General features: G+C 42.5%; 1 protein-coding gene across 1 annotated transcript in view; it reads left to right on the forward strand.

Annotated features, from left to right (window-relative positions):
- AFG2A (AFG2 AAA ATPase homolog A) overlaps positions 1–27,116 on the forward strand; it is a 205,677-nt gene that overhangs the window by 44,070 nt on the left and 134,491 nt on the right. The window contains 3 exon segments of the mRNA XM_084263783.1: positions 7,670–7,723; positions 8,111–8,190; positions 22,253–22,379. Of these exon segments, the coding sequence (XP_084119909.1) occupies positions 7,670–7,723; positions 8,111–8,190; positions 22,253–22,379 (261 nt within the window).

Consider the following 27,116-nt stretch of genomic DNA (forward strand, 5'->3'; position numbering starts at 1 on the left):
TGTTTTACTGTGTGACTTTTTTTTTTTTTTTGATCCCATGTGTTATCCTGTGTGGATACTGTCCTGATGGTGCCAAGAAGGGGCCCACACAGAGCAGTGGCTGGCAGCTGTTCAGCCTGTAGCTAAAAGCGGCAGTGAATAGGGACGGGTGCTGAAAATCCCTCATGAACTGGGATGAGTTGTAAAGGTGGTCAGTGCAGGTGAGCAGGATGAGTTACTTTTAGATCTGCTTCAATTTTGTTGGTGACACTTAGCTGAGTGGTGAAGTTAATCTGCTGGAGGGATGGGATGCTATCCAGAGGGACCTGGACAGGCTGAAGAAGCGAACCTCAGGTGAACCTCAGGAGGCTCAACAAAGCCAAGTGTAGGGTTCTGCACCTGGGTCAGAACACCTCCGTTATCCATAAGGTTAGGAGGTTATATGTTTGAAAGGAGCCCTGAGGAAAGGGACTTGGGAATACTTGTGGGTGGAGAAGATGGACAGGAACCACCAACGTGCATCTACAGCCCAGAAGGACAATCACATCCTGGGCTGCATCACAAGTGTGGGCCAGAAGATCAAGAGAGGGGATTCTATCCCTCTGCTCTGGTGAGACATCACCTGGAGTACTGTGTCCAGCTCTGCAGCCCTCAACACAAGAAGGACATGGACCTGTTGGAGCATGTCTAGAGGAGGCTACAAAAATAATCAAAGGGCTGGAGCACCTTTTCTAGGAAGACAGGCTGAGAGAGTTGGGCTTCTTCAGTCTGGAGAAGAGAAGGCTTCGGGGGGACCTTATAGTTTCCAGTGCCTGAAAGGTACCTATGAGAAAGCTGGGGAGGAACTGTTCAGGAGGACATGTAGCAATAGGATGAGGGGTAGTGGTTTTAAAGCTGAAAAGGGGAGATTTAGGTTGGCTATTAGGGAAAAGTTCATCAATATGAGGATGTTGGATTACTGGAACAGGTTGCCCAGAGACACAGTAGAGGCCCCATCCCTGGAGACGTTCAAGGTGGTGCTTGATGGAGCTCTGAGCAACCTGATTTAGTGAAGATGTTCCTGCTTACTGCAGGGACAGTTGGACTAGATGAACTGTAAAGGTCCCTTCCAACATTACACATTCTCTGATTCTCTAATTCTGCAGGGATAGAATTTCACCTCTGACTTGATACTGTTGTGCCTGTGCTGATGCAGCACTTCCACTCAAGTTGACATGGATTTTGCAGGCTTTGGCAGCTGTGCCAGAGTGCTGAATGGGCCCTCTGAAGGCGCTGGTGCATGCAGTGAATTTAACTCACTGTTTAGATGAGATACTGGGGGGAAGTTCTTTACAGAGAGAGTGGTGAGGGGCTGGAATGGGCTGCCCAGAGAGGTGGTGAATGCCCCTTCCCTGGAGGTGTTCAAGGCCAGGTTGGATGGGGCCCTGGGCAACCTTGTGTAGATCCAGGCCTGGAGGTTGGTGCCCCTGCCTGTGGCAGGGTGTTGGAACTCTGTGATCCTTGGGGTCCCTTCCAACCCAGACCTTTCTATGATTCTATGACTTCCAGTCAGTTCAGTCCACGCTACAAGTAACTGGCTTCTGGCAAACAAGTGAATTCGGAGGCACGATGAGTGTTTGATTGTGCTGCTTCTAGCAACTACACCGCAAGGATTGAGGGTGACATTTTTGTGTCAGCCTACTCCCTCGGATGCTTTGGAGACCACAAGCACCTGTTGAAATTGGAAGTTTTTAAAACACCAGACAGGTGTCAACAAGTCTTTAAGGTCCTGTGGAATGCAGGGCAGAGGGAGAGGAAGTGATTAAAGCAGCTCACAGTGCTCAGCCTGGAGTTTGTCTGCTGAGAAGCTGGAGTAATGCAGATTAAATCATTAAACAGCATTGAAAGAGAAGTAGGCTTTATCCTTAACAAGCAAATATACTGTGTTTTCTGAGCAAATATTGTTCTATGTAGCGTAACCTATTAGCAAATCACACATGTACAACCTCTGCATTAGAAACAGCCTTACTGTTGGAGTAAGGGCAGGCTCACTGTTTATCTTGTGAACTCTTTCCTATGGCTGGCCTGTTGTCGCTTTGGTTTGGCTGTAGTATGGATGGGATAGCATTTTGCCATTGAGATTCCAGTATTGAAAGATTCTGTAACTAGTTTTGGAGTCTCTTCCAAATCAGGCAATGTTGTTAGAGTAGATCATCTCACCTGCATGCAACTAGAAAGAAGAACTAAAAAGGAGGCGAGAATGCTGGCTTTATCACAGGCTGATAGGGGTTGGAAGGGACCTCCAGAGATCATAGGGTCCAACCACCCTGCCAAAGCAGGGTCCCTAGGACAGGGCACAGAGAGAGATGTCCAGACAGGGCTTGAGTATCTCCAGAGAAGGAGACTCCACACCCCCCTGGGCAGCCTGTCCCAGGGCTCTTTCACCCTCACTGGGTAAAAGTTCTTCTGCATATTGGTGCAGAACTTCCTGTGCTGCAACTTGAGGCCATTGCCCCTTGTCCTGTCCCCACAGACACTGAGCAGAGGTTGGCCATTTCCCTTCGTCTACCACACTTCAGATATTTATAACCATTGATCAGATGCCCTCTTAGTCTTTTCACCTGGAATGGTGTGCTGGTAGGGGTGGGTGCAAGCTTTGCTTCTCTGAGCTGTCTGACTGCTCTCCTCCTGCAGTCTGATGAGAAGCTAGCACATCAGTGAGGCGCACAGAATTTGAGATAGATGCAGGTCTCTAAAGTGGTTAATGTGAACATCTAACTCACATGCAGATGACTTGAGTGTGGGCAATGAACATTGCCCTAGGTATGTATTGTGAACAGTTGAAGACTAATTTTGATACCTCCTCTCTTTTTTCTTTTCTTTTTGAGATTCAGAGTGTAGAGCTCGGTTTCCAGATGCTGCATTTGAAATAAAATAATAATTATGACTGATATTTTAATGCCTGCATGATGTTCAAAGTAGAAACTACAGCACTGAAGAAATTGTTTGTGATATGTTGTAGATGAATAATATCTTTTGTGTGGCTCTTCTTTCAAGAACTTATTCCAATCCTGTTTTGAATGTAAGGAATTTTCTTTTTTCCCTTGATTTTTTTTTTATTTAAAAAGAAAATTTAAAGGAGGGAAGGTTTAGATGAGATATTAGGGGGAAAATCTTTACAGAGAGAACGGTGAGTGGCTGGAATGGGCTGCCCAGAGAGGTGGTAGATGCCCTGTCCCTGGGGGTGTTCAAGGCCAGGTTGGATGGGGCCCTGGGCAACCTTGTGTAGATCCAGGCCTGGAGGTTGGTGTCCCTGCCTGTGGCAGGGGGGTTGGAAGTCTGTGATCCTTAGAGTCACTTCCAACCAGGCCATTCTATGATTTAAAAATTGGCACTCAATCCAGACCATAAGCAAATGGAAGGTTTGTGATACAAGGGGAATGTATCTTGTAAATGGGGATGGGATCGCTTCCAAACAGAGGATACCTAGAAACTGTTTCTACTTTGAGGCTGAATAAGCAAAACTCAGCTGATACTGTGGGCCCAAATCAGCAGTTTTTATACTATTATTCTGGGTTGTAGCTCACAGGTGCTACAATGTGCATGGCTACAGTGTACATGGCTAAGCTACAACTGCTGCTGCAAATTTCCTGCTCCAAATGTTTTGCTGATTTTGGGAGCCGCTGTGCAAACGACCAGAAGGAACAGGTTTTAATTCTCCGTGTCCCTTCATATGGAAGATGGCTTGTTGCAGGAGAGAACAGAGCTATGCATCATTAAACCGGGCCATTTGTTACTCGCACCTCTGGGTCAGTGTATCAACAGCTGTGAACAGCTTTTAAAGGAATCTGTATGTTCACCTCTGGGCCAAAAAACAGTGTTTCAACCAATGTCGACTTGCTGATTAAGTCAGCCTCATGTTGCTTGGGGTTTTTTTAAAGCATTAGAAAAGCATTGAAAATCAAAAATAAATAAATTGTAAATAAACCCAAGACATCTTCCTGGTGTCTCTTAAGTGGCCTCCAACTTCAAAACCAACTTCCTAAATTAAAAAAAAAAAAAAAAAAAAGAGCTTTGTGAAAATTGGAAACCAGGTCAGGTGACTTTGGGGTGGCCTGCAGGCAACTTGTCATGCAGATCTGGATTTTGAAAGAGTTCCGTCAGTCTCAGCTAAGGGACATAGCCCATTTGTGGACAGCGTCAGGCTGGGGGTTCAGCTCAGGTGGGACCAGAGCTAACCCAGTTCAGTTTCTGCATGCAGCTGATTTGAATGCTTCTGGGTTTTGTGTTGTGGTTTGAAGTGTTTGAATGAGATGAAGTGTATACTGATTCCTCCTTTTTCCTCTTTCTCTTACTATGGAGTCTTTTTCCTTTATGGCCACATATACTCAGACTTCCAAGCTGCTTGTGATAAAAATGTTATTCTGAACAGCAGTTTTGATATGAGTGGTAAAGTAGGATACCTTGAAATGAATTTTCCTCAAAATTCTCCTTGAAGAAGTACAGGTCATTAATACGTAATGGTTTTTCACCTTGAGTTGCTGCTTAATGAAGAGAAAAATGGAGAAAAACTTCAAGTCAAAGCTTACAGAAAAACCATGCATTCAAAATAATTCTCTTTGGAAACATTTTAAACAGTATTTATTGCTTTGATGTTGCCTTGATCGTATTTTAGTGCTTAATTAAAAATAAAACTCTGAGCATCTGAAACTATATTGTACCTTAAAGCTCAAAGAGAGTAGTTATGGTTTTAAGTTGGGTTTTTTTGTGCAGGCAAAAGACAATGTCAGAGTATTTGATGTTGTGTCATATTAGAGGACTACTCTATTGGCATTGATGTAGATGCTGTTGGCTTCCATGAGAATACTGATGTGAGTGAAGATTACTTAGGAGAATAAGGGCATGAAGGAGAAGGTCCACAGGTTCCAAGAAAAAGTTTGTAAAGGAAGTCTATAATGGTAGGTAGAACCTACAGGGGCTTGTCAGTGTTTCAGCTGAGTTTAGCTGAAAGCTAGACAGAAAGATAAGACTGCTCTCATTCCTTAAGGATGTATTAGGCCTGTGCTATTGGATTCCTCATCACTGAGCGTGATGGATGGCAAGGGCCTGGAGCAGCTGGATGCTGTCTCTTTGAGCTGCCAGCCTGTTCCACACAAACCCCTGTGTGCTCTTAATGTTGAGTGCCCACAGTCAATAGTAGGAAAAGGCTTTGTGATTCTTTCGCTTAACTTTTTCTTTCTTTCTATCTTTTCCCTGTGTTTTTCCATCAGTAATGTTGATGAATAATTCTGTTTTCATGCAAGTATCCAACAGTCTCAAATTCTGAGGCTGTCAAAACCCTGCAGGTGACGCTTCAGCTACCATGGCCATTGCTTTAAGGGTGGATGTTCATGAAAGGAAGAAGCAGTGCTAATTGCATCCTGTTTCCTAGGGGCAAGGCCCTGGTACTCTTCTTCCAGTCTTTATACAGTTGCTTTTGCCCACGTGGTATCTGAGGTCTGGACACTGCTGTTTCTCACCTGGTCCTTTGGGTAATGGGCTGCTATTTCAAAGTAAATAAATAAAACTAGTGCCATAGCCTGGATGCTTTGCTGATGCCAGGTAACTTGTGCTTTTCTCTTTAGAGCTTACATTCTTGTCCATGCAGAGGTGCAGGTACTTTCCAGTGGTGCTACTGTCACGACAAAGCCAGTGTATTAACTGTTACTGCAAGGATGAAAAGAAGTGCGGGGAGGGTAGACTGCAAAACCTCAGCATGCTGCTTTTGTAGAGTAATGAGTCTGTTATGCAGATTTGGGTCCCACTGAAAGAGGGGCTGTAACAAGCTCTGTTGCTGCCAATGTAGATCTGTGCACCTGCCATGTGTTCTTAATTTTAGCATACCCATCATTTAAAGCTGTGCTGCTTCTCTGAGCCAAGAGTTTGTCCTGGTTCTGGTCAGGATGGAGTTAATTTCATTTGTAACAGCAGATGAATGCTGTGTTTGAGAGTAAAATGGGAGTAGTGCTGATAACACCCTGATGTTTCTAGTTGCTGTCAGACAGTCAAGGACTTTCTCAGCTCTTCATGAGAAAGGAGGGCGAAGCCAGGACAGGTGACCGAACTGACCAAAGAGAGTATTCCATGCCAGTTACGTCCTGCCCAGGATATCGGGGGCTGACGGGAGGAAGGCCTGGGGCGGCTCCGGGACACGCGGTTCTTGGGGGACGGTCGGGTTCTGGGACGGCTCTGGGTGGCACGGCCTGAGTTGTGTGGTTTGGTGAGAAACTGCATTGTGTATCAACAGCTTCATATATTTTGCTTTGAAGTCCTGTTAGTATTGTTACATTGTATCTTTCTGTTATCTTAGTAAACTATCCTTATCCCAACCCACGGGCCTCTTAATTTCTTGATTTTGGGGTTATTTGCCCCTTTCTCTTCCTTTTTTCCCTTCCCTTACTTCTCACCCCCCTTCCCTCTTCCCTTTAACCTGCTCTTTTCCTTAAAGGAGCAGGCAGCTGCGTGGATCTTGGCCCTCATCCGGGGTGAAACCACGACAGAGTTACAGAGTTGTAGGGGTTGGAAGGGACCTCCAGAGATAATTGAGTCCAACCCTCCTGCCAAAGCAGGGTCCCTAGGACAGGTCACACAGGGAGGCATCCAGATGGGTCTTGAGTATCTTCAGAGATGGGGAGTACCTGAAGGTACTCTTGTTTGTGAAACATAGAAGGGTTGTTCAGTTTTCAGACTATGAAGAAGGATGTTGTTTTGGCTAGTGGAATTAGGAGGACACCTGTTCCCTGGAAAATAAGTTGAACTTGATGGCTTCTTTCGTTCAGGGCAGTGGATAATCATCGTTGGTTGTGGCTGCGGGTCAGTGTTAATGCAAGCCAGGCTCAAGTCAGTGAATCATTACCAATCCCATGAGAATCTCAGTGCCATTAGGAAGCATTATTTAAGCAGCCTATCCTACAGGATATAGCAGAACAGAAAATGCTTTGAGAATTCTCTATTGTTTAACTTACTATAATTGTAAGTACTTGTTCAAGACCTGCACGTTGACCCTGTGCTCTCTGGTCTGTCCTAGTGGACAGGGCTGTGAGTATAAACAGGCGCAGTGGCAGCCGGCACTGATAATCACGCTGGGCAGTCTCAGCAGAGGGGAGAAAGAATGTGAATGAGCAAAGACACTGAACAGCTTTCTTGCTGGGGATGGAGCACCTCGTGGATGGGTTTCAGGTGTGGTGCTGCGGCAGCTGCTTCTTTCTGGACCTGCAAACTGTCAAGTTCCAAGAAGCGCTGCTAAACGTTGGTTTCAGTCACTGCTTTGGTGCTTGGCTGGACAGGATGTGTGTTGAGAGCACAGTGCTTTTCTGTAGTTCATCTTTTTGGCCAGTTTGCAGCCCCTTTGTTGCTGTTGTTGAACCAAGAATATTTGAGAAGCCCTGACCTTTTATTTTCTTGGTTAATTCTGTTTCTCTTGAAAGTAATGTGATAATACTAGTGTGAAAGGATTAACCTACTTGCATAGTTACGGGCATGCACAGTGCTATTAGAAATGGAGGAAAACTTGGTGCAGGTAAAAGGTAAGTCTGAAAAATGCACAAATAAGACTTGCAAGTGACAAATTACAAAAATTCCTTGCCGCAGAGCACTGGTAATGTAGCTTGTCTCAGTCATTTTCTATACAAATGTAATGTGCTTTTTAAACTAATTTTCTCAAATTTTGCAGGGCCCTGAGCTGATGAATAAATATGTTGGTGAGTCTGAACGAGCAGTAAGAGAGGTGAGAAAAGGGCAAGCTACACATAACATTGTATGCTAAGCTTTCCTGGCATTCAGATTCTTCTCTGCTTACAAGGCTACCTTTAAGCTGTCCAAAAAAACTTCCATCTGGCTTAAATTTAAAAATGAAAAAAAAATGCAGAAGGGGTATTTTGTGTTGTTTAACTTCCTTCTGCATCGGCGTAGGGTTACATGTCAAATTTGGGATCTGATAGCAGGTGTCACTGTAAGCATGTATCCTGCAGTATCACCAGTAACTTCTGAGGTCTGTTTAAAAAAGGCTTATGACTGTTCTGTAATGCTCTCTGGTTTTGGAGGTGTGTGTGGGGCGACAGCGTTCTGCAAACATTTTCCATCCCTTAAAATTGTTTCATTGTTGTTTTTCTAGATCTTTAGAAAAGCCAGAACGGTGTCTCCTTCAATTCTTTTCTTTGATGAAATAGATGCCTTGGCAGTTGAGAGGGGAAAGTAAGTAATCCTGTTACAAAAATCAGACATTATTTTCAGATAAATTACTCTTACATTGTGCAATCACCAGCATAATACCTTGCTAGAATTATTTAATATGCTCGTTCCACATGCAGAAGGATAGCATTTGTGACTTCTTCCCAAGCGTATTTAACTTGGTATAAACAGGTAAGCCAGTGGAATTCCTCTTTTCTCATTTCATTAGCAGGAATGATTCTGCTGGTTCTCATGCCCTCTGGCAGTTTTCTGTGGTTTTAGTTTGCATTTATTTCCAGTAACTAACTCCCTCCTTTTCCCAGGGTTGTTGCACTGGCCTAATATAGCGTTTCCATCAAGTAAACAATATTGTATGCTATGTAACATGAATTACCAAGGAGACTGCTCATGTCCCTGAATTTACACATACATGGAAACATTGCTGGGAAAAACTTCATGGAAAGATTAGGAATGCTTAGGTCTCTTCATCTGTGATGTTAAAAAGGGAATGTTGTGTTAGCAGCTAACACTGTTTTTTAAAATATCCTCCTTTTTGATGATTCCGAGATACATTTAGCTATAATCTGAAGGAGGATTATAGCAGGTTTTCATTGCTGCTGTAGCAGTTAAGATTTGACAAGCTAGTCAAAGTGGTCTATCTTGAGGGATACCTTCTTATAAAATACTAGTACTTCTTGTGAGCAAGTACTTTTTTCCGGTTTGTTTTGGAGGAGTGATCCCCTGTGTGCCCAGCGCTGTAATAAAGGATACCTGTTTCCTAGTCACCAAGGCTAGTGAGTTTTGATTCTGGCTTTTCAAGGCTTCACAAGAAGAATTATGTGCATATAGAAAGTATTTGTCCAGTTTAAAGGTGCATCACAACTTCACCATTTTTCTGGAGAAGAAGCTGCCTTGGCATCCTCACAGAATGCTTTGTATTGCAAAAAGGCCTTTTGTATCTGCAGGAAAGGACAGAAGATGTCATTCTGATGTTGCAGAGGCACAAATCGCTTACGTTGTAGGAGTCAGCACAGAGCTGCCCTGTGAAACTGCTAAGAAATGAACACACTTTGTGTTGAATAAGTAAAATCTGGTAGGAGATGTCTTCAAAGATCAGCATCCTGCTCGTACACAATGTGTTCAGGTGAACTTTGTAAGCTTCCTAGAAACACTAGCCACCCTGCAGTACGTGCTCAAACACCTGCCTCCTTACTGAAACAGAAAAGTTGCAAAGATGTGCGCTGGAATCAAGCCAGTGCAGGTTGTGAGGGGGAAATATCCATCCTGCAGTTCTAAATTATGTTTAGCTTTCAGAAACACCACTTCATCAAGAGAAAAACCTTTCGGAAGAGTAAGCTCTAATATCTTTCAATCAGCCTTTTCACACAGTGTCCTGCAGGTGTTGTTTGTTTGTTTGTTTGCTTTATTCTTTTAGGCAGTAAACAACCCAATTTTCCTTTTACCTGGAACTGTCTGTGGTGGGTAGTAGGCCTGGCACGGCTTGCTGAAGAATGTGGTATGACCTGCTGCAGCCGTGTTGTGCTGGAGACATCTGGTTTTGGAGCTTTAAAAAGAACAGGGTGGGACGCACAAATATTTCATTGTCAAATCTGAACCAGATGGGAGGTAAAATATGTAGCAGAGTTCTCATAAAATGCATCTGAAATTAAATGGTGTAGGAAACCAGACAAGGCACTTATTAGAAATGGCCCCCTTTTTTTTTTTACAGGCTGACTTTGCACAGTAGGAATTTGCAAATGCATTAGAGATGCTAACGATTTGTGGCCTCTGGAGATCCATTTCCTGTACTATTACTAACCATACTGAAGTTTGCAAGGAAACACCTGTTTATATTGTCTCCCTATTCCCTCTGTTGGTTGAATTAGTTTTCTCTGCCTTGGCAGTGAAAAACACTGTAATACAGCTTTGTAAAAGTTTTTCAGCTCAGTTTAAATCCTTATTGGGATTCTGTGGGCTTTGTGCAGAATGTGCTGTATCCCAAATCTCTGGGGTAGGTAACCTCTTATGATCCTAACGGGACGTGTCCAGAGATACAGAGAAGCCTAAACTGTGAAGCTGTAAGAATAGTTTAATGCGTCATTCAGATTGGAAATACAGATGTGAAATAACATTGAGTAAATTCTTCATGCTTTTGCTCTTCAAAGCACTTTGCCAAGTATTCATTAACCCATTTTTGCTTGTTTAGATTTCGCGATAGCATGCAGGTTTAAAACACAAATATTTGGCTCGCAGCCTTCTGTGGAGATCACTAAGCAATTCCTTCTCATGGGGAGGCACATGCTAACTAATTAATTATAACACAGATAAATCAAGAAAGCACAGAGATTTTCTTGTTTATGCCATTCAATAGAATGTCATCTTTGCATCCTGTAGCGGAGCCTCTGTCACTGCACAAGCCGCTACTTCATGGCAAACGCTGTGGCTGCATTGGGATACGGCACAAGAGTTGGTTTTATATTGCACATTGCCGAGCTACAACCCGTAACTGCGATACATCTAGCGCTCTGCCTAATGTAACTGCCTCGTGTAGAGGTTTGCTTTGCAAAGTATATTTATGTGCATATATCAGCTACAAGAAATAATTCTTTAAAGTCGGCATAAGTTGGATTGATTGATGTTGTTCAGTGTCAAAATATATTGTTTCTGAAAATGCTTTCTTTTTTTTTTTTTTTTGGTCCAGCTTACTTAGAAGTTGGATATGTTTCATATACATGAAATAAGCTCCTGGGTTTTTCTTCTTGTCTGTCCACACCCCCTACATTGTTCTACTTGTAGGCAACAAATTCATACATATTAATCAAAGAATTAAAAAAGTAGTCTGGATGTACGTACCAGCCTGAAAGAGGATTTACAAAAATAAATCCTGAACCTCTGATGAAAAATAGCCTAAGGAGCAGTCGCTTGATGGAGAAGTCTGGATATCCTTCCTGCAAGAAAATGAGAGGGTGATTCTGAATGGACTTGAGTTTCCAATGCGGCAGTAAAGACAGATAACTTGAGCTGTATTGATTTCTGCATTTTGTTCTGTTATGTTGCACTTTAGCACCCTTGGAAGACTCTTCCTTCTCTGACTGGTTTATGTTGAGATGTTAGAAGAAGTTTAGAAAGGACTGAAAATAAAAGATCAGAGGCCAAATGGAGTGACTGTGAAGAAAAAGAGGGAGTCCGTGTAAGTGATACTAAAGAACAGATGATACACCTGCAGAGGAAAAGAGGGCAGAAAGTTAGAGGCGTCACAGTCAGTTTTTGTGTAGGAAGAATTATTGAGATAGGAAAAACTGCAAATCAGAAAGGCTTTCGTTAGAGAATTCTTCTTCGCTGTGAGCCATGTGGCAAACTCTCCAGCCCTTGACATTTTTAAAGGGAAACTGACTTTTCAAGGATTAACGTGCAGCATCAAGCAGTTGTACACTGGAAGAAGTGACCTATGTGATGTACGGAGCCTTTTCCACCACTCTGTGGTTCTAATCAGCGTTTGCTCCCACAAGCAGGTTGTGACTTTTTTATCTCTCCCTTTCTCCTCACTTTTGAAAGGTTTTCTGACTTCTTGTAGGAGAGACTGTACTGAAGCGAGAGCCATAGGACTGCTCCAGATACAGCAGCACGTGAGGAGGAAAGTTTGCCTTGCAGTAATCCCATGCCCAGGCGAAGCTTGAGAGGCTTTACAGATTGCACAGCTGCAAAGAGTTATGGGTATTTGTTATCCCTTGGTATCCTGACCATGTAAAACCTAATTCTTCTGGCCATTAGAGGTTGCCAAGAGGGAAATGGCTTGGTAATTAGACTTGAAAGTGATGAATGAATGTGGCTCTGTGTAAATGCAGTACAGACAGTCTGTTTGCTGAACTTCAGAAATCTCTGTGCTTTGGAAATGGGACATTGTTTATGTAAGTGGGATTTTTGGGATTTTTGGGCAAGACATATATTTGTTCCTTTTCTTCTTTTTCAGAAGCAAAGCATTTTCCCCTTTAACTGCAAATCATTGTAACATAAGATGGGAAATGTTGTAGACTGATGTGAAAGGCGCTGATAAATTAATTTTTCAAAGGGGGGTTGGAAAAGAAAGGCAAGGGACAAAATCAGCACCTTGCATTTGAAATGGGGAGGCCAAGACAAGTTGGCAGATGAATAATGCTAACATTTTCAGAGTGAGGGTAGAAGTGGCAGAGCAGAGGGAACCAATCCCCTGAAGCTACAATATGATGATGCTTTTCTGAGGTATGTTATCTTGTATGCTGGGAGGAGGACAGATACATTCCCAAGCCACAACTTAAAATGCTCAAAACCTCTGAAAGATGTACTGGTTTTGCTTTAGGTATTAAAATATTTGCAGTCTTAACTTTTGAGGCCCTCAGGCTTCTGAATGAAGCTGTGAAGAGCAGCAGCTTCTCTTCTGTACTGTGCCAGCTCTGCTTCTAACAGGGACTGTGATAAATCTTCTGGTTTTTACACCAAGCTCTCTGTCTTTTTGGAATATTTTAGCACATATTTATTTTGTACACTTATTATACTGTACATATTACATTGTACTATATATACCGTACATATTACACTTGAACATACTGTTGCATTTCTGTATCTATGCAATTTCCCCAATGTAATTAGCAGCCTCTGCCATGAAGGAGGTGAACATGTTGCATCCTAACAGTGAAACCTATGTGCTGGACCCTGCAGTGACAGAGCAAAGTGGCATTGGATACGATAGAAGTTCTCAGCTGAAAGCCACCTTGCAAAGGGTAAATTACCCATAGTAGAGCTGGGGGAGGGAGGTATTGTCACCTTAATATTACTCATGCAAAAGGAAGTGAATAAAGAACAGAGTGAAGAAATGGAGCTTCCCTGTGCTATACTTGTGTTTGAGGGACCTGATTCTAGCACCTGGCTCAGGCAAGGTCTTTGTGTTTCTGGCTTATGTTGGCACTGGTTGTTGCTGAATTGGGGAATGTCAGCTGATCCCCTGCAGTACCTCAGCTGTCTGGATGTGAAGGATTTGAAGCATTCAGAACTTTTGTGACTGCTGTGTGTATTCTTTAAAGTTTTGGAATTTGGTATCCAAATAGAAATACTGTCTGGGAAAAAGGCTGCCTGCCTAGTGCCAGCTTTCTATTTTAGGCCTAGCAAGGGGTGGTGAAATGTAAAGTTTTCAAATTATTTAATCATTCAGTAGAACTTTTAATTTTGCTTTGGAATAGCAATTGGAACAAATAGCATTACCTAGAGGTTCTGTGTATATATGATAAATGTCTGCAATCTCTTTAATTTTAAAACAAACTCAATGCTTCTTGTCTAGCAAGAACCCTTTATTGCTATGTGTTTTAAACCTATTTTTCTTCCTTTTTGTTTAAAAAAACCCCAATAATTGCTAACTTTGCTGGCCTGTATCATAGTTTAGACATTTGAAAGTCAGTAGAGACTTTCACTGGCATCCAGCAGGACTGGATCTCTAAAACATATTCTTGAATTTGAATTCAAGTGCCTGGATGAATGTACAGGGCGTAGAGGGACTAACCAAGGCAGTTTACATAGATAAGCCCATTCTGCAGTGTTTGGGAGTGCTATGGCAAAGTTGGCCTGCAGCTTACCCACACTAAATGGGCCCAAACAGGCTACAACTGTCTGAAGGGTTAGGCCTATAATGATTTGAAGTCTTTTTCTGTTTATTTATTTATTTATTTTAAATGAAATACAAGGGGAAACAAAGTTGTAACTAAGACTTATAAATGGAACTTACTCCAGATGAAAGCGAACCTCTTATACTTAAATATTGTTATAATGAAATGAAATCTAGTGTACTTAGTTGCTTCTAGGTCTGTAATACTTCCAACCTAAACTGTGCTTGCTTCCCTGGTAGACATGATTGATTACAGTTTTCAATTTGATTAAATTCCAGGAATGTACAGAGGAGAAATGCTGAGGGAAACAGAAAAAAAAGGAAATGGGAAATTTACTGTGCACCGTGTGTGTTTGGGGTTGTTTAGTGTTGGAGGGTTTTTTTATGGCAAGGTCAGTGTTAACAGATCAGGAGGACTCTTGATGTTAGCATCCTTCCTGTTTCAGCTAGACAGTGCCAGGGCCAGATGAAAGCAAGGTCTGACATCCATCTTTCATGGATGTGTGTCTGGAATTAGTTGCAGGCTTATGGAAATGGATGATGGATCACCACATAGGGATGTGCTTGGGGAAAGCCCTCTGGAAGAAACCCTGTTGATTCCAAACCTGTCTCAAACGCCTCCTTTCCTCCTTTCCTCTCGTTTCATTGCATTTCATTTTTCTGGGCATAAATTCCTAACTTCTGGCAGCTGCAGGAGTAAGAAGTTTAGGCAAATGGTTGCATGACTGCAGGTGATAATGAAAAAGCTTTTCACAGCAGTCTGTAGGCCATTTGTTTCAGTTACCTGTGGAGACCTGAGTGCTGTTTCCTGATTTCACAAAGCTCATCTTCTCCTTTTAGGAAATTTGCTTAGAGGTTGAAGGCCACTCAAGGAGGTCTAGGACCTCTTATTTTTCTATGCTTTTTTAATGTCTTAAAAAACAAATTACATGAATCTCATGTAATCAGCAAATTGACGATTGGCAAAACATCAGTTTTTCCTGGGGATGACCATAAAGCTAAATATCTTTTCCAATCTCTGAATGTCCCAGACTTTCCTAGGTTTTCTCTGGAGGTGGCCCTTCAGTAGCAGTTGAATTTTGCTCTTGAGGAAACAAGGAAGATGTGAAACAATAGCAGTGGGTAATAGCTGGTACAGGTGTATATGGAATACAGCAGCATCTAATTACAGCGTGCTGATGGAGGAAGCGGTTTGGGGTTTATCTGCTTTCAGAGTTTTTCTGGTGACACAGGCGTCTGCTGCAATGGAGAATGTTAATTATTCTAGCCATTGAAGGGGGGTTTGTTTATTTCTTTATTTTAATGAAGTACTGTACATTTGCCAGAAGTGAATTTGGCCTGGTGTTTTACTAACAGTCACTTAGGCCTGGGTATGCTCACTGTGCCTTTTGGTTCTATGAAATACCTCTTCTGTGAGAGCACATATGGAGAGGAATCAGGTAATAGCTGTGGGTGACAGTTTTGTGTCTCAAAATGGGCATTGTGCTTGTAAGAATAAGTAAGGGTATGATGTAAAAGGTGTGATTTTGCAAGGAAGAGGGAAAACTGCTGTAGGGGGGAAAAATAGTGATGTTGTGCTGCTTATGTTAATGTGCGTGTGTCTCTCTGTAAGCCTAGCATATTCAGTAAAGTTTGGGGTTGGAGCCTCAGTAGCATTCAAGTGAAATGAAATACTAATGCAAAGGCCCGCTCTGATATCCTTGATATAAGAATATTCTGACTTAATTAATATTTTAGCAGAGTATATCTGTGTGGAAGAGCCTGAGTTTTCTAACTGGCATGGTGATGTCGGTCCTGTTGGACAAAACGCCCCACTGACAGGATTTTTGAGTGAAATTAGTTATCTGGGAAGATGCTGCAATTATTATTTTTCTGGTAATGCTATTGAAGTAGAACTCCCTCCCTCTGCTCCCACTTCCCCCCCCAGATGCTATGGAAAACCTTGACCTGCCAAAGCTATATTTCACCAGAGTTTTTGAGGGAAGGAAATAAAGCAGTGTGACAGGTAATTACCGTCACGGCAGTTGGACTGAAAAGACGGACTTGGCAGGTGCTTCTTGCTGACAGGTTACCCCTGCAAAGCCCTGACAGAAATGTCAGACTCAATAAAAATCCTTCAGACTGTGCAAGCGAGGAGACTCTCGCGTGGGAGCATGCTGGCAGGGGGCTTTGGTATTTCAGGAACCTTTTACCTCAGTACTTTGCTGAGAAGCAGAGTCCTGCCAGAAAGGTCTATTTCAACCCATATTAATTTTTTTGATACCAACCATTTTGTCATGTCAATGAGTTTTACATTTGTTTTGATAGGAAATTATTTCCAGAGATTCCAGTGAGAGAATTATTTGAGATGATATCCAGTCCATGAATATTTTTAAAACCTGTAAATTTTGATTATGATTGCAGTTCTATTGTTGGGGGGGAGAGAAGAAGAAAGGCAGCTTTTATCTGTATGTAAATCTTGCCTGATACGACGTTTTGGAAAAGAAGGTGAGCTGTACTCCCTTCTCAAAACCTGCGTTTTAGATTTCAGCTGTGTGGAGATTAATCCCTCTGCCGTAATTTATCCCGGATACTCCTCCTGAGGTCTGCCTCTTTGACCTCGCAGATCTGCCTGAGGTAGGGTCATCTGTGCAGAAATGGGGCTTTTCAGGAGAGGGGCCTTCCCCAGCTTCATTTTGGTTTTGTGGCTTCATGGTTGCTGTGAATTTAAGCGTGCTCAAAATGTTATTGTTCGAATATTTCCTGCATTTCCATGTCTACAGTTTAGCGGCACAACTAAATTAATGGCCTGATTCTAAAGCTTAGGCGTTCGGACAGGCTTCAATGCTGTCAAAGTCAGTGGTGGGATGGAGTCATTGGTTCTCCTTTACAGGATTTAAATGGTGATTGAGACTTAAATATGTTTTCCAATGGAAATGACATCTGGTATTCTGAAAAAACATTCATTCCTTTGGCTTTGGAAGTGTTCTGGGTTGTCAGATGATGCAAGTGTACGTTTGCATTAGCTCACAGTGGTGATGCTTACCAAACTTCATCATGAGGTGAAACAGCACTAACTGCATTCTCAGACTATTGATAGTTTTCAAATATTAAAAAATGTTAGATAAAGGGGAGGGAAAGTTAAAGGAAGTTAAATGGAAGATCTGGAAAATCTAGTAGTGAGTTCTGACAGGTCGTGATGTGGATTGAGATCTGGTTGAAGGGAAGAAGCCAGCAAGTTTTGATCAATGGGACAGAGTCCCATTGGCTGGAGGCCTATATCTAGTGGAGTCCATCAGGGGTCGGCACTGCGATCTGTACTGTTCAATATATTCACTGATGACCTGGGTGAAGGAAGAGGGTGTACGTCAGCAAGTCTGCTGATGAAACAGGACTCGGAGGGGTGGCTGACATCCCAGAGGGCTGTGCTGCCATTCAGTGAGACTGAAACAGGCTGGAGAGCTGGGCAGGGAGGAGTTTAATGAGTTTTAACAGGGGCAAGTGTAGGGTCTTGCATATGGGGAAGAACAGCCCCAGGTACCAGTATAGCTTGGGGACTGGCCTGTTGGAGAGCAACATGGGTGAGAGTGACCTGGGGGTCCTGGTGGACAGCAGCATGACCATGAGCCAGCCATGTGCCCTTGTGGCCAAGAAGGTTGATGGCATCCTGGGGTGTATTAGGAAGAGTGGCGTTGGTAGTTCAAGAGAGGTCCTTCTTCCCCTCTACTCTGCCCTGCTGAGACCACACCTGGAATATTGGATCCAGTTCTGGGCCCCTCAAGTCAAGAAGGACATAGAACTCCTTGAAAGAGTCCAGTGCAGGGCCACCAAGTTGATGGAGTGGAGCACCTTTCTTATGAGGAAAGGTTGAGGGAGCTGGGCCTCTAGCTTGGAGAAGAGACTGAGGGTGTGATTTTATTAATGTCTGTAAATATGTAAAGGGTGAGAGTCAGGAGGACGGAGCCAGGCTCTTCTCAGTGATGACCAGAGGTAGGTCAAGGGCAACGGGTGCAAGCTGGAGCAGAGGAAGTTCCAAGTGAATGTAAGGAGGAACTTTGTCACTGTGAGAGTGACAAAGCACTGGAACAGAGTGCCCAGAGAGTCTGTGGAGTTTCCTTCTCTGGAGACATTAAAACCCTGCCTGGATGTGTTTCTGTGCAATTTAGTCTGGGTGATCCTGCTCTTGGAGGGGGGGTTGGACTAGATGATCTTTTGAGGTCCCTTCCAACTCTTAATGTTCTGTGATTCTGTGAAATAAGTAAAAATGTACAAAGCAAGAAGTCAGTTGCAGTCAAAAAAATGCCTATAGCAAGAAGGGTCACATTTATATCTGGTGACTTCATACATCTGGTTATGTCTGGAAACAAAATCTCCTTGGCTTGGAGAACTGTGTAAGGTATGTGCTCCTCGATGCAGTGATAGAATCAGGCTGCAGTTGCTTTTATATCCCTAGCAAATAAGTATGAGATCGGCTTAAGATGTTCAAGAGGAAATGTCGGTGCCTGCTGAGATCTGAATCCAGCTGGTTAGAACGGTGATTGGATAAACTGAAATGAGAAAAAGAGAAGGTGCTATGGAGAGCCCTCACCTGCATTTGGGGCTGGGGTTCACAGTCCTTCAATTCCATCAGACGTACTGTGAGGCTTCGGTGCACTGTAGAATGCATGCTTTACTCTCTGGAAATGTGTTTTGGAAGTGTCTTTAGCCAAGAAAAAACAGCAACAAACAGAGTGGAGTTTTTATCATGTTCACCTTCGGTAGTCTGCTTTAATCCATGGGCTTTTACCACTCAGGGAGCTTCTCTGGTCAAGTGAAGTGCGTGTGCAGTTACGTTGAGACCGGTAGGACACTTGCAGGATTAGAATCATAGAATGGTCTGGGTTGGAAGGGCCAAGGATCCTTGGGGTTGGACCCCAAGGATCACAGACTTCCAACCCCCCTGCCACAGGCAGGGCCACCAACCTCCAGGCCTGGATCTACACAAGGTTGCCCAGGGCCCCATCCAACTTGGCCTTGAACATCTCCAGGGACAGGGCATCCACCACCTCTCTGGGCAAGATATCGCACGTGTGAGGATATCTGGCCCATCTGAAGTAATGAAGAAGTAAGCAAAGACCTTTTTTTGTTTTTAAAACTCCTTCATTGAGGATTTTAAAGAAAGAGGGATTGGTAGAAAGATTGAAATAACACATAGCCTACAGCCTGGTGTATTTCATTAGGACAACACAAGAGATCGCTTGACATTCTCAGGCCTTTTTGGAGCAGCCAGACTCCTCTTTGATCATGCTTTTTTTGTTGTTTTGGAGTTGAAGGTATTCCTGTTGCAGGAATGGCTCTTGCACACACGGCCCCATGTGGATTATGTGAGGGACTTCATTCGCACTGCCTGGATTTGCAAGCGACGTGTTGACAGGAAATTAGTTTGTAACGGGACATGCCTTTTGAGGACTATTTCCATGCAGTTGTGATGATGACATCAATGTTTGGAGGTCAGGTGGTGGGGGCAAAGACGGCCCCTTGGCTGGAAGTTGGTTTTGGCAGTGCCTCTGTGGGACTGGAGGGTTAATCATAATTTGTTTCTCTGGCTGCTGTTTGCGTCAAAAGTCCGGGCAGCCTTAATGAACGCTGCCTGCATTAATTTGAAACCCTTGCTGGGAAATCATGGGAAAATGGAAAAATGCATATTTGTGTGTCACCCTTCAGATTAACAGCTTGGGCAGCGCTGGAGTTCTTGCAGCACATGGTGTGGCTCTGATGCAGCTCCCAGCAGCTGGTAAAGAGATCTCTCACTGTAAACGTGGGTCCGCCTCTGGTTTTTATAGGCTCTCCTGCTAAGCCAAAAGCTAATTTGCTGTAGACTCTGCTAAAAATGGTGCTTCGTGTGGCAGCTTAGTGAAATATGTAAATAAAAGCACTGAAACTGGAAATTCCTGGTGTCGCAGGTTCCTGACACCTCTTTATTTGATGGTGTTTTTGTTATTGGTATTTTTTACATGCATAGCTTTAAAACTGGTTTTAATCCACTTTAAAGAGATGATAGTAAACCCCTTAGTAATGCACTGGTATCCCCCCTCATTGTTTGAGTGGAGTTATGCCATCAGTAATTTCTGAACTGCAATTTTCTGATTAGACCCTAATTGCATGAAAGCCTTTGCAGTGTCCGGTTGCCCAAAACAGGGGGGAGCGTTCTTTAGAATAAACACTTCATTTTTTTTCCTGTCTGAAACTCGTAAGAGAAACACTTTTATTGGGGTAAGATGTAATATCCGTTGTAGTCATCTCTCCCTCAAAGTCTTGTAGCTTCATGTTATATCATACAATGTTAGCATTTTGGTCCCAGTCTTGCCATTACTTTTCCCCTTTGCTTGGCTGGGTTTTTTTGTGTGCAGTCTATTGGGTATAAATTTGAGTAACTGTGAAACTTCTGCGAGATGGGAGGCCTGAATCTCCACCAAGACTAGCTTATGTTACAAAGGTGACTTTCATTTCCTTTAAGCTCCGTGTCCCTCAAAAAGCATTTACTATTCTTGTCCAACACCTGAAGTGTTTTATCATCCTCATCCCTTTATAAGTCAATGGGTCCGTGCCCCATGGGTATGTTAGAAAAGCTCTGATATTGCTTGGGAATCTCCTAAAGCGGCTGCAGCAGCTGAAAAGCTGGCAACTAGCTAACCCAAGTCCCTTCTCTAGTATCTCTTAGCAACCTAAATATTCTGCTAGCCAACATTTATTATAGCTCCTCACGGATATTTTCCAGACTAGGTCTGATGAGTTGACTGCTTTATACTGGAAAATTGCAGAACCGGATGCAGAAGAGAAAGAGGATTTATTTGGAGGATAGCTATACAGCAGTGATGGAGTCATTACTGTTGCTTTGGCTCTGGGATGTTTAGGAAGCTCTTTGGTTGCAGGCATGCTGGTGGTGTATGCAGCACTGCAGCAGTATATATGTGTGTAGTAATTGTATATGTGTATATTCTCTATCTGTTGGAAATAATTGCAGTGGCTCTGTTTTAAAATAAAATACTTCTTTTTGGAAACGTGCTTGGCAGGATAATTGTTCGGCATTTGTGTGTATAAGTGTCTGTGTATCTGTATAAACATTTAAAAGTACTTTTGGAAAAGGACTTAAAAAAAATTGAGATTAAAACATTTTCTTAATCCTGTGTAGATATGGGATGACAGTATAAAAACGTACATTGCAGGAAGAAACGCAGCTTCATTTTAAATATCAGGCTTGTTTTCACTTCTTAGCATGAAGTTCCCTCTGGCTCTGCTCAGCAGAGGGATCTTTGGGACGAGCCTGTGCTTGCCTCGACCTCTCCTCTATTTATATAGAGCTGGGTGCTGCAAGGACACATGCATCATTGCGTAATGTGTCTGCCAACATGTGAGTTATCTGTGATGCTCCTGGTATCTCCTAAATCTAGTATCCTTTCAAAAAATCAAAAGTTACATGGTATGTGATCATGCCACTTTCAGAAATAAAGCCTCTTTACGTTTTAAAGCGCACAGCCATTCAGGAAACCTGTTAGATTTATCACAATGTATATGCTAGGTCTCTTGATGTGGTTTATGCAGTGTCTTCCTTTTCTGCACTTTGTTACACGTGTGAATACGTGCGCACACATATAGGTATGCGCACACGTACTTGTGCATCAGAGAACTGCCTAGGAAGAAGATGCTACATCATTTGGTTATTCTTTCCAAAATACTAGGAGAACAGGAATAACAGTTCTATAATGCATTTTGTTACAATTTATTAAGCAATTTGAGCAAATTTTCTGTAAACTTCAAGGTTACCAGAGTTAATTGCAAGCTAAAACAATAAATGATAGTTTATGCCTTGTCTGTTTTGGTTTTTCGCATATTGGTGACTTCAGAACTGGAGTTTTCCATTTCTCAGCCTTGGTTTGTTTTTTTCCCTGGTGTCTGGAAAATCAACTGAGTTAAAGGACTGACTCTTCTATTATGAAGGCAGCTAGTCAACAATCAATGGGGAGAACAAAACATTGTAGAACGAGTTTGCAAAATACATAACTACCCAATGTTTTATACTGCAGAAGGTGGTGCACACGTTCATTTGGATGGTGCTAAAAAGGAAAGTTTGACTACTAAAGAGGCTGTGTGAATTTTGTTATCTTCAAAATGTTTATTCCAGACATCCATGTTGTGTTAAACTCTTTACAACTGTTCGTAGCAGGGTAGTAAGTAAAAAACCCAAACCCCTTAGTTGCTTTACCAGATACCAAGAAATCTTTTGATGGATGAATTCTCTGATTTGCTTTTACTTACTTTGTTTGTCTGATACCATTTCAGGGATTGAAGGTGAAAATAAAAATCACAAAGAATTAAGATAAAACGATGGATCCGTGTAAATTGAAAGGAAGAGTGTATCTCTGTTTTTCTCCAGTTTTCTAGGAAGGGAAAGCTAATGCTGTGACTTTATTTTTTTTTCCCTTTCCTTTAAATCAGCTCTTCTGGTGCTGGAAATGTAGCAGACCGTGTCTTGGCTCAGTTGTTAACAGAAATGGATGGGATAGAGCAGCTGAAGGACGTGACAATTTTGGCGGCTACAAACAGACCAGACATGATAGACAAGGTACTAATAGATGCACTGTTGTATATCCTGTTCTCTTGAGAAGACCAGATTTTGTTACAATTCCGTTCTCTTTTACTCTCCCAACTGTTGCGTAGTCACTATAATGCTTAAGATTAGAAGTCTGAAAATGAAGACAAGGCAAAGGGAAGGATTATATACACATCACTTCTTGTTTTCCCTCCACAGCATTTTTAACAGGAACAAAATGTTTTGTGATAGCCTTAAGTATCTGTTTCCTAGAAGAGATTTTCCTTAAATCAAGCTCACTGAACTTGTGCAACAACATTTCTGTCAAACTACTTCTGTGGTTTTCGCTTCTGTTGTGTTTGTTTATGCAGGAGTTCGGTGGAGTTTGTTGGTTTCATTAGTTACTTCCTTTCAAAAGATTAAATATCTCCTCTGTGCCATTAGCCCACTGCCAGCAATAGGGTTTCCAACTGTAAACAGTGCAGTTTCTCTTTGGATCCTGCAGGAGCTCCGCTGGAGCGACAGAAACATTTCAAGCTTTTAAAAACAGGAAGGTTGTAACTTCTACTGCAGAAAACTTCCGAACACTTAACCAGCCCAGCAGCCCTCTAGAAAATCCACATAGAAATTGTCTTCAATTGTGTTCTCACAGCTAAACACAGTAGGCGGGCCAGCCTGAAGTTATTTCCTTTAAGATACATTTTTTAGTGTTGGTAATGTGCTTATTCCCACAACATTTCACTTTCATGAAGTCTTGAGGGGGAATAAAACCCCTTGTATTTTGGCTCCAGCACACAGCCTTTTCCCTTTTGAACTGAAGGAAGTCACACAGCTCATGGTGTCCTGACAAAGATGTAGTCAGGGCTTGCTTAGTCACTGTCTGTGTGCCTGCTGTGCTGAAGTAGAGCTAGCAAAGGCTTCTCAGTAGAAGACAATGAAACTTATCAGTGAAAAAATATGCTTGTGCAAAATTGAAATGTTCGCGATTCCACTTCTGTCAAATGGATTTCAGTTTTCTTTGGTGGCTATCCTTTGGGGGCAGAAATAAGCTGAATATGAATTTTTGTTCTGTTTGTTGAACAGAAAGGAAATTTCCTTCTGAGTCTGCTCCACAATGTGCCTTATCCCCATCTCCATCTGGGAATTCAGTTCTCTGGCATTCTCCTTTTTGCTGGGTTACTCTTGGACCTACAGTTAATGCTGTTTTCTTGTATTTTAGTTTTTATGATGTCTGATATACTTTGTGCGACTGTCTTTAGCTTTTTAAACTGGGAAATGTTGGAGGATTGCACGCAGTGTAAATGTGGTCTTACATGCTTACCAAATTGGTAATAATCCATTCGACATCTTCATTTATAAAGTTCAATGATAGCATGAAATATTACTCCAGCCTTAAGTTCTGTCCTGTGTTTGTAGCACTTAGCTACTTTGCATCCCATTCATGTGATGCTGGAAATACTTTGAGATAGTTTCAAGTTTTCAGAAGAAAACAAACCCAGCACGTACTGTTTGCAGTTATGTATGATACAGAAAGGGATATTTCTTGGAAGGGAAATATTCTGGAACGAGATGTTCCGTACATTCTTTGAAAATGATACAGAAACAAAACGTTTTGAGTGAGTAATAGAAGTAAAATCTTCCCTCTTATTCTTCATTCTATAAGTAGAATTGATGAGCAGTAATTGCAAAAGTGCTTTTCATTTTTGGCGATTTACCCACTCAGGAGTGATTTTTTTCATACCTAAAATACTTTGCAGTAGCTTTATGGAGCTGCTTACCATTCAAACCTTGTCTCTGTTTTCCCATGCATCATTTGGCCTAACAAGAGGGATCCCCATGAATCTCGCGTTAAATGCTTTGAATGCTACTCTGTCACAATAAGGGTGACAGAACCCTGGGACAGGCTGCCCGGGGGGGTGTGGAGTCTCCTTCTCTGGAGATATTCAAGACCCGTCTGGATGCCTCCCTGTGTGACCTGTCCTAGGGACCCTGCTTTGGCAGGGGGGTTGGACCCGATGATCTCTGGAGGTCCCTTCCAACCCCTACGGTTCTGTGATTCTGTACAGGTGGACAAGCTTCGCGATGCGGTCTGACATGTTTCCATGGAAGAAACCCTAGACCAGCTCATAAGGATTTGAGTCCTTTTTCTCCTTTTTCAGCGCATCCTGTTTTCCCACCCTTTTAGTACTGGGCTTTTTTCTTGGGTGAGAAGGCTGAACTGCTATCGTTACCTCCCCATGCAGATATCTTCCCCCCTCCAGCCCTCCTCCTTAAGCAGTGTTTCAGTCTCCATTAACAAGAGTGAAAGGGAGGAAGAGAGAGACTGTCAGATCCCCAGGAACCTGGGTGAATGTTTTAGCACAGGAAGCAAGATGTGATGTTCCTGTAGACTCAGATAGCTTTACCTCCTGCTGGGTCAGGTTTGAATGTCAGACACATTAGCTGTGATGTAGAACACAAGGCGCTGAGTGAAGTGATGGCCTGTGGTATAGAATGACATCCTGATACTCCTGACAGCCTTGCTTCTTATCAGGGGGTGCAGAAAAGATGTATCCTCAAATATGCTATTTGCATAAGAATGACAGGATGTGATAGGACAAATGAAGATTAATGAGATGCTGTGCTGTCAGTGTTGCCCATTGTCTCTAGATTGATGATGGTCTGGATTTTGTCCCGTGTTTGTGGGCTTCAGTATAGCTTAAACAAGAATTTATCCTGGTGCAGTGAATACTGAAGAGCTGAATCCTTACGAAAGCTTTGTTAGCACAGGAGGGCTTTGAAGCATCATGCGTGCTGCTATAAGAACATGTGTTCTGTGTATTGTGCCAGCACAGAGGAGTTTTGCTGCTTCCTTTTGCATATTTATTTTGCTTTTTAAAACCTTCCTGCTCCCTAGCCCTCCCCTCGTTTTCTTCCTCTTCTTGCCCACTTTCAAGTTTTGCTGTTCCTTAGATAATCTCTGTGGTTATCAGTGTATTAACCACTGAGTTTAATTTCACCTTGTTTTAAAGAACCATGTGGATATGGATACTACTGAGTTGTCTGTTCTGCTTATGTGAACAAAACAGAGAAAAGACTGCAGCCTGTATTCTTCCTAGCAACTGCCAAGCTTGAGAAAAGGGAATGAAACTCCCTTTCCTCATCGCTTACTTGCATTCTGCTGTAAGGTGGCCACTGCTTTTGTAAGGCAGCAGAAGATGCTTGCATTGGCAGGAGGTAGGCAATAAATGTCATTCCAATTCTACTGAATTTGGATGATACAGGTGAGGTGGGTGGGGATATGGCAAACAAATCTAGGTAGAAGTATAGGTGAAAATGACAACGAGAATTAAGGAAAATAAAGCCAAACAAAGCTTAACAACAGCAAAGATAAAAATGTATTGAATTGGACCTTTGCAAAAGGTGTTGGATGTTGGCATCTGGTCCTGTGGAGTTGGGGGTTGGACTCAATGTTCCTTCTGGGTCCCTTCCAACTGAGGATGTTCTATGATTCATTTGGATTTGGAGAATTCTTTCAAGCAGAGAAGTCAAATGGAGGTTCATGGAGTTCATCTAGCCCTCAGAAGGTTGATTACTGTATAGTTACAGGACAACCTTAATTTAAAGTGGCTTGTTTTGATGGAAATGAAAAAAAATGCATGATAGAGCCATTTGGCTGAATCAGTGAAGAAATTACAATTTCTTGCCTGCAGCAAAAGTAAATAATCTTTCCTCTTTAAAAACATCAAAGTTCTGTCTTTCTGAAGGCTTATGGAATAAATTCAAATATGTAGGTTTTCAGTTTTAGAAGTTAAAAGGAATAGGAAAGAAGCTTGTCTATAAATTCGTTATTGTCTGGAAATGTGTATGTGCTGTTACAGAGCAGGTGATGCTACAAGTATATTTAGCGGTCAGATGCAGTGGCACAAACTGAATTCACTGCCAGGTAATTTCTTTCCTTATTTACATATTTGCTCATTTCTGATTTCCATTTTGGTCACGTATATCTTACTAAAGGTTCTTCCTGTACTACAGCTTTGACTTGGTAGGGTTTCATTTTTCCCAGATGCAGGGTAGGAATGTAGAGTTACAAACTGCATAATCCATCAGTTGTGTGCTGCATCTCCCTGTGTGACACCTCTCCACCCCCTGGTTTGATCAAAGATCGTAAAATACTCCAGGTTGGAAGGGGGCCACTGGGGGTCTCCTGCGCTCCTGTTTGCGCAGGGCCAACTTCAGTGTTAGGTGAGGGTGCTCGAGGCTTGTCCTTCTTTCACTGTGAGTTTCTCCAAGGATGGAGATTCCACAGCCTCTGGGCATATGCTGTTTGACCACCTTCATCAAGAAGACTTTTCCCTTATGTCTAGCAGTCTAGCTTGCTGTAACTTGTGCCTGGTTCTGTCTTCTCCACAACCCATCTCGCTACTCCCTGCTGCTTCAGGTACCTGAACAGAGATGGAGTTGTATGTGGAATTGTGAAAGAGAACTTTGATTTTATTTTTTTTTTCTCCTGTCCCTAGTGCTCAGGTGGGAAATTCCCTAATCAAGCTGTGCTTGAAAGAAGGTCCCACCTATGCAGTTCAGGACCCTGGAAATGTAAATATCTAGTGTTCTGTGTTGGATTTGGCCTAAGGATGAGAGCTCGAATGTCCACCAGCCAGATCATAGGCTAAACTGCTTGCCCAGATTACCCTAATACTGAAATCAGTCTTCATTTGCAGATGGGCTTTGTAGGCATTGTGAGAATAGAACAGGTGGGAAAGTATTTCAGAGTAGGAATCAAAGTATGTA

This window comes from Gallinula chloropus, assembly GCF_964237585.1.
Source record: "Gallinula chloropus genome assembly, chromosome: 4".
Classification (NCBI taxonomy): Eukaryota; Metazoa; Chordata; class Aves; order Gruiformes; family Rallidae; genus Gallinula; species Gallinula chloropus.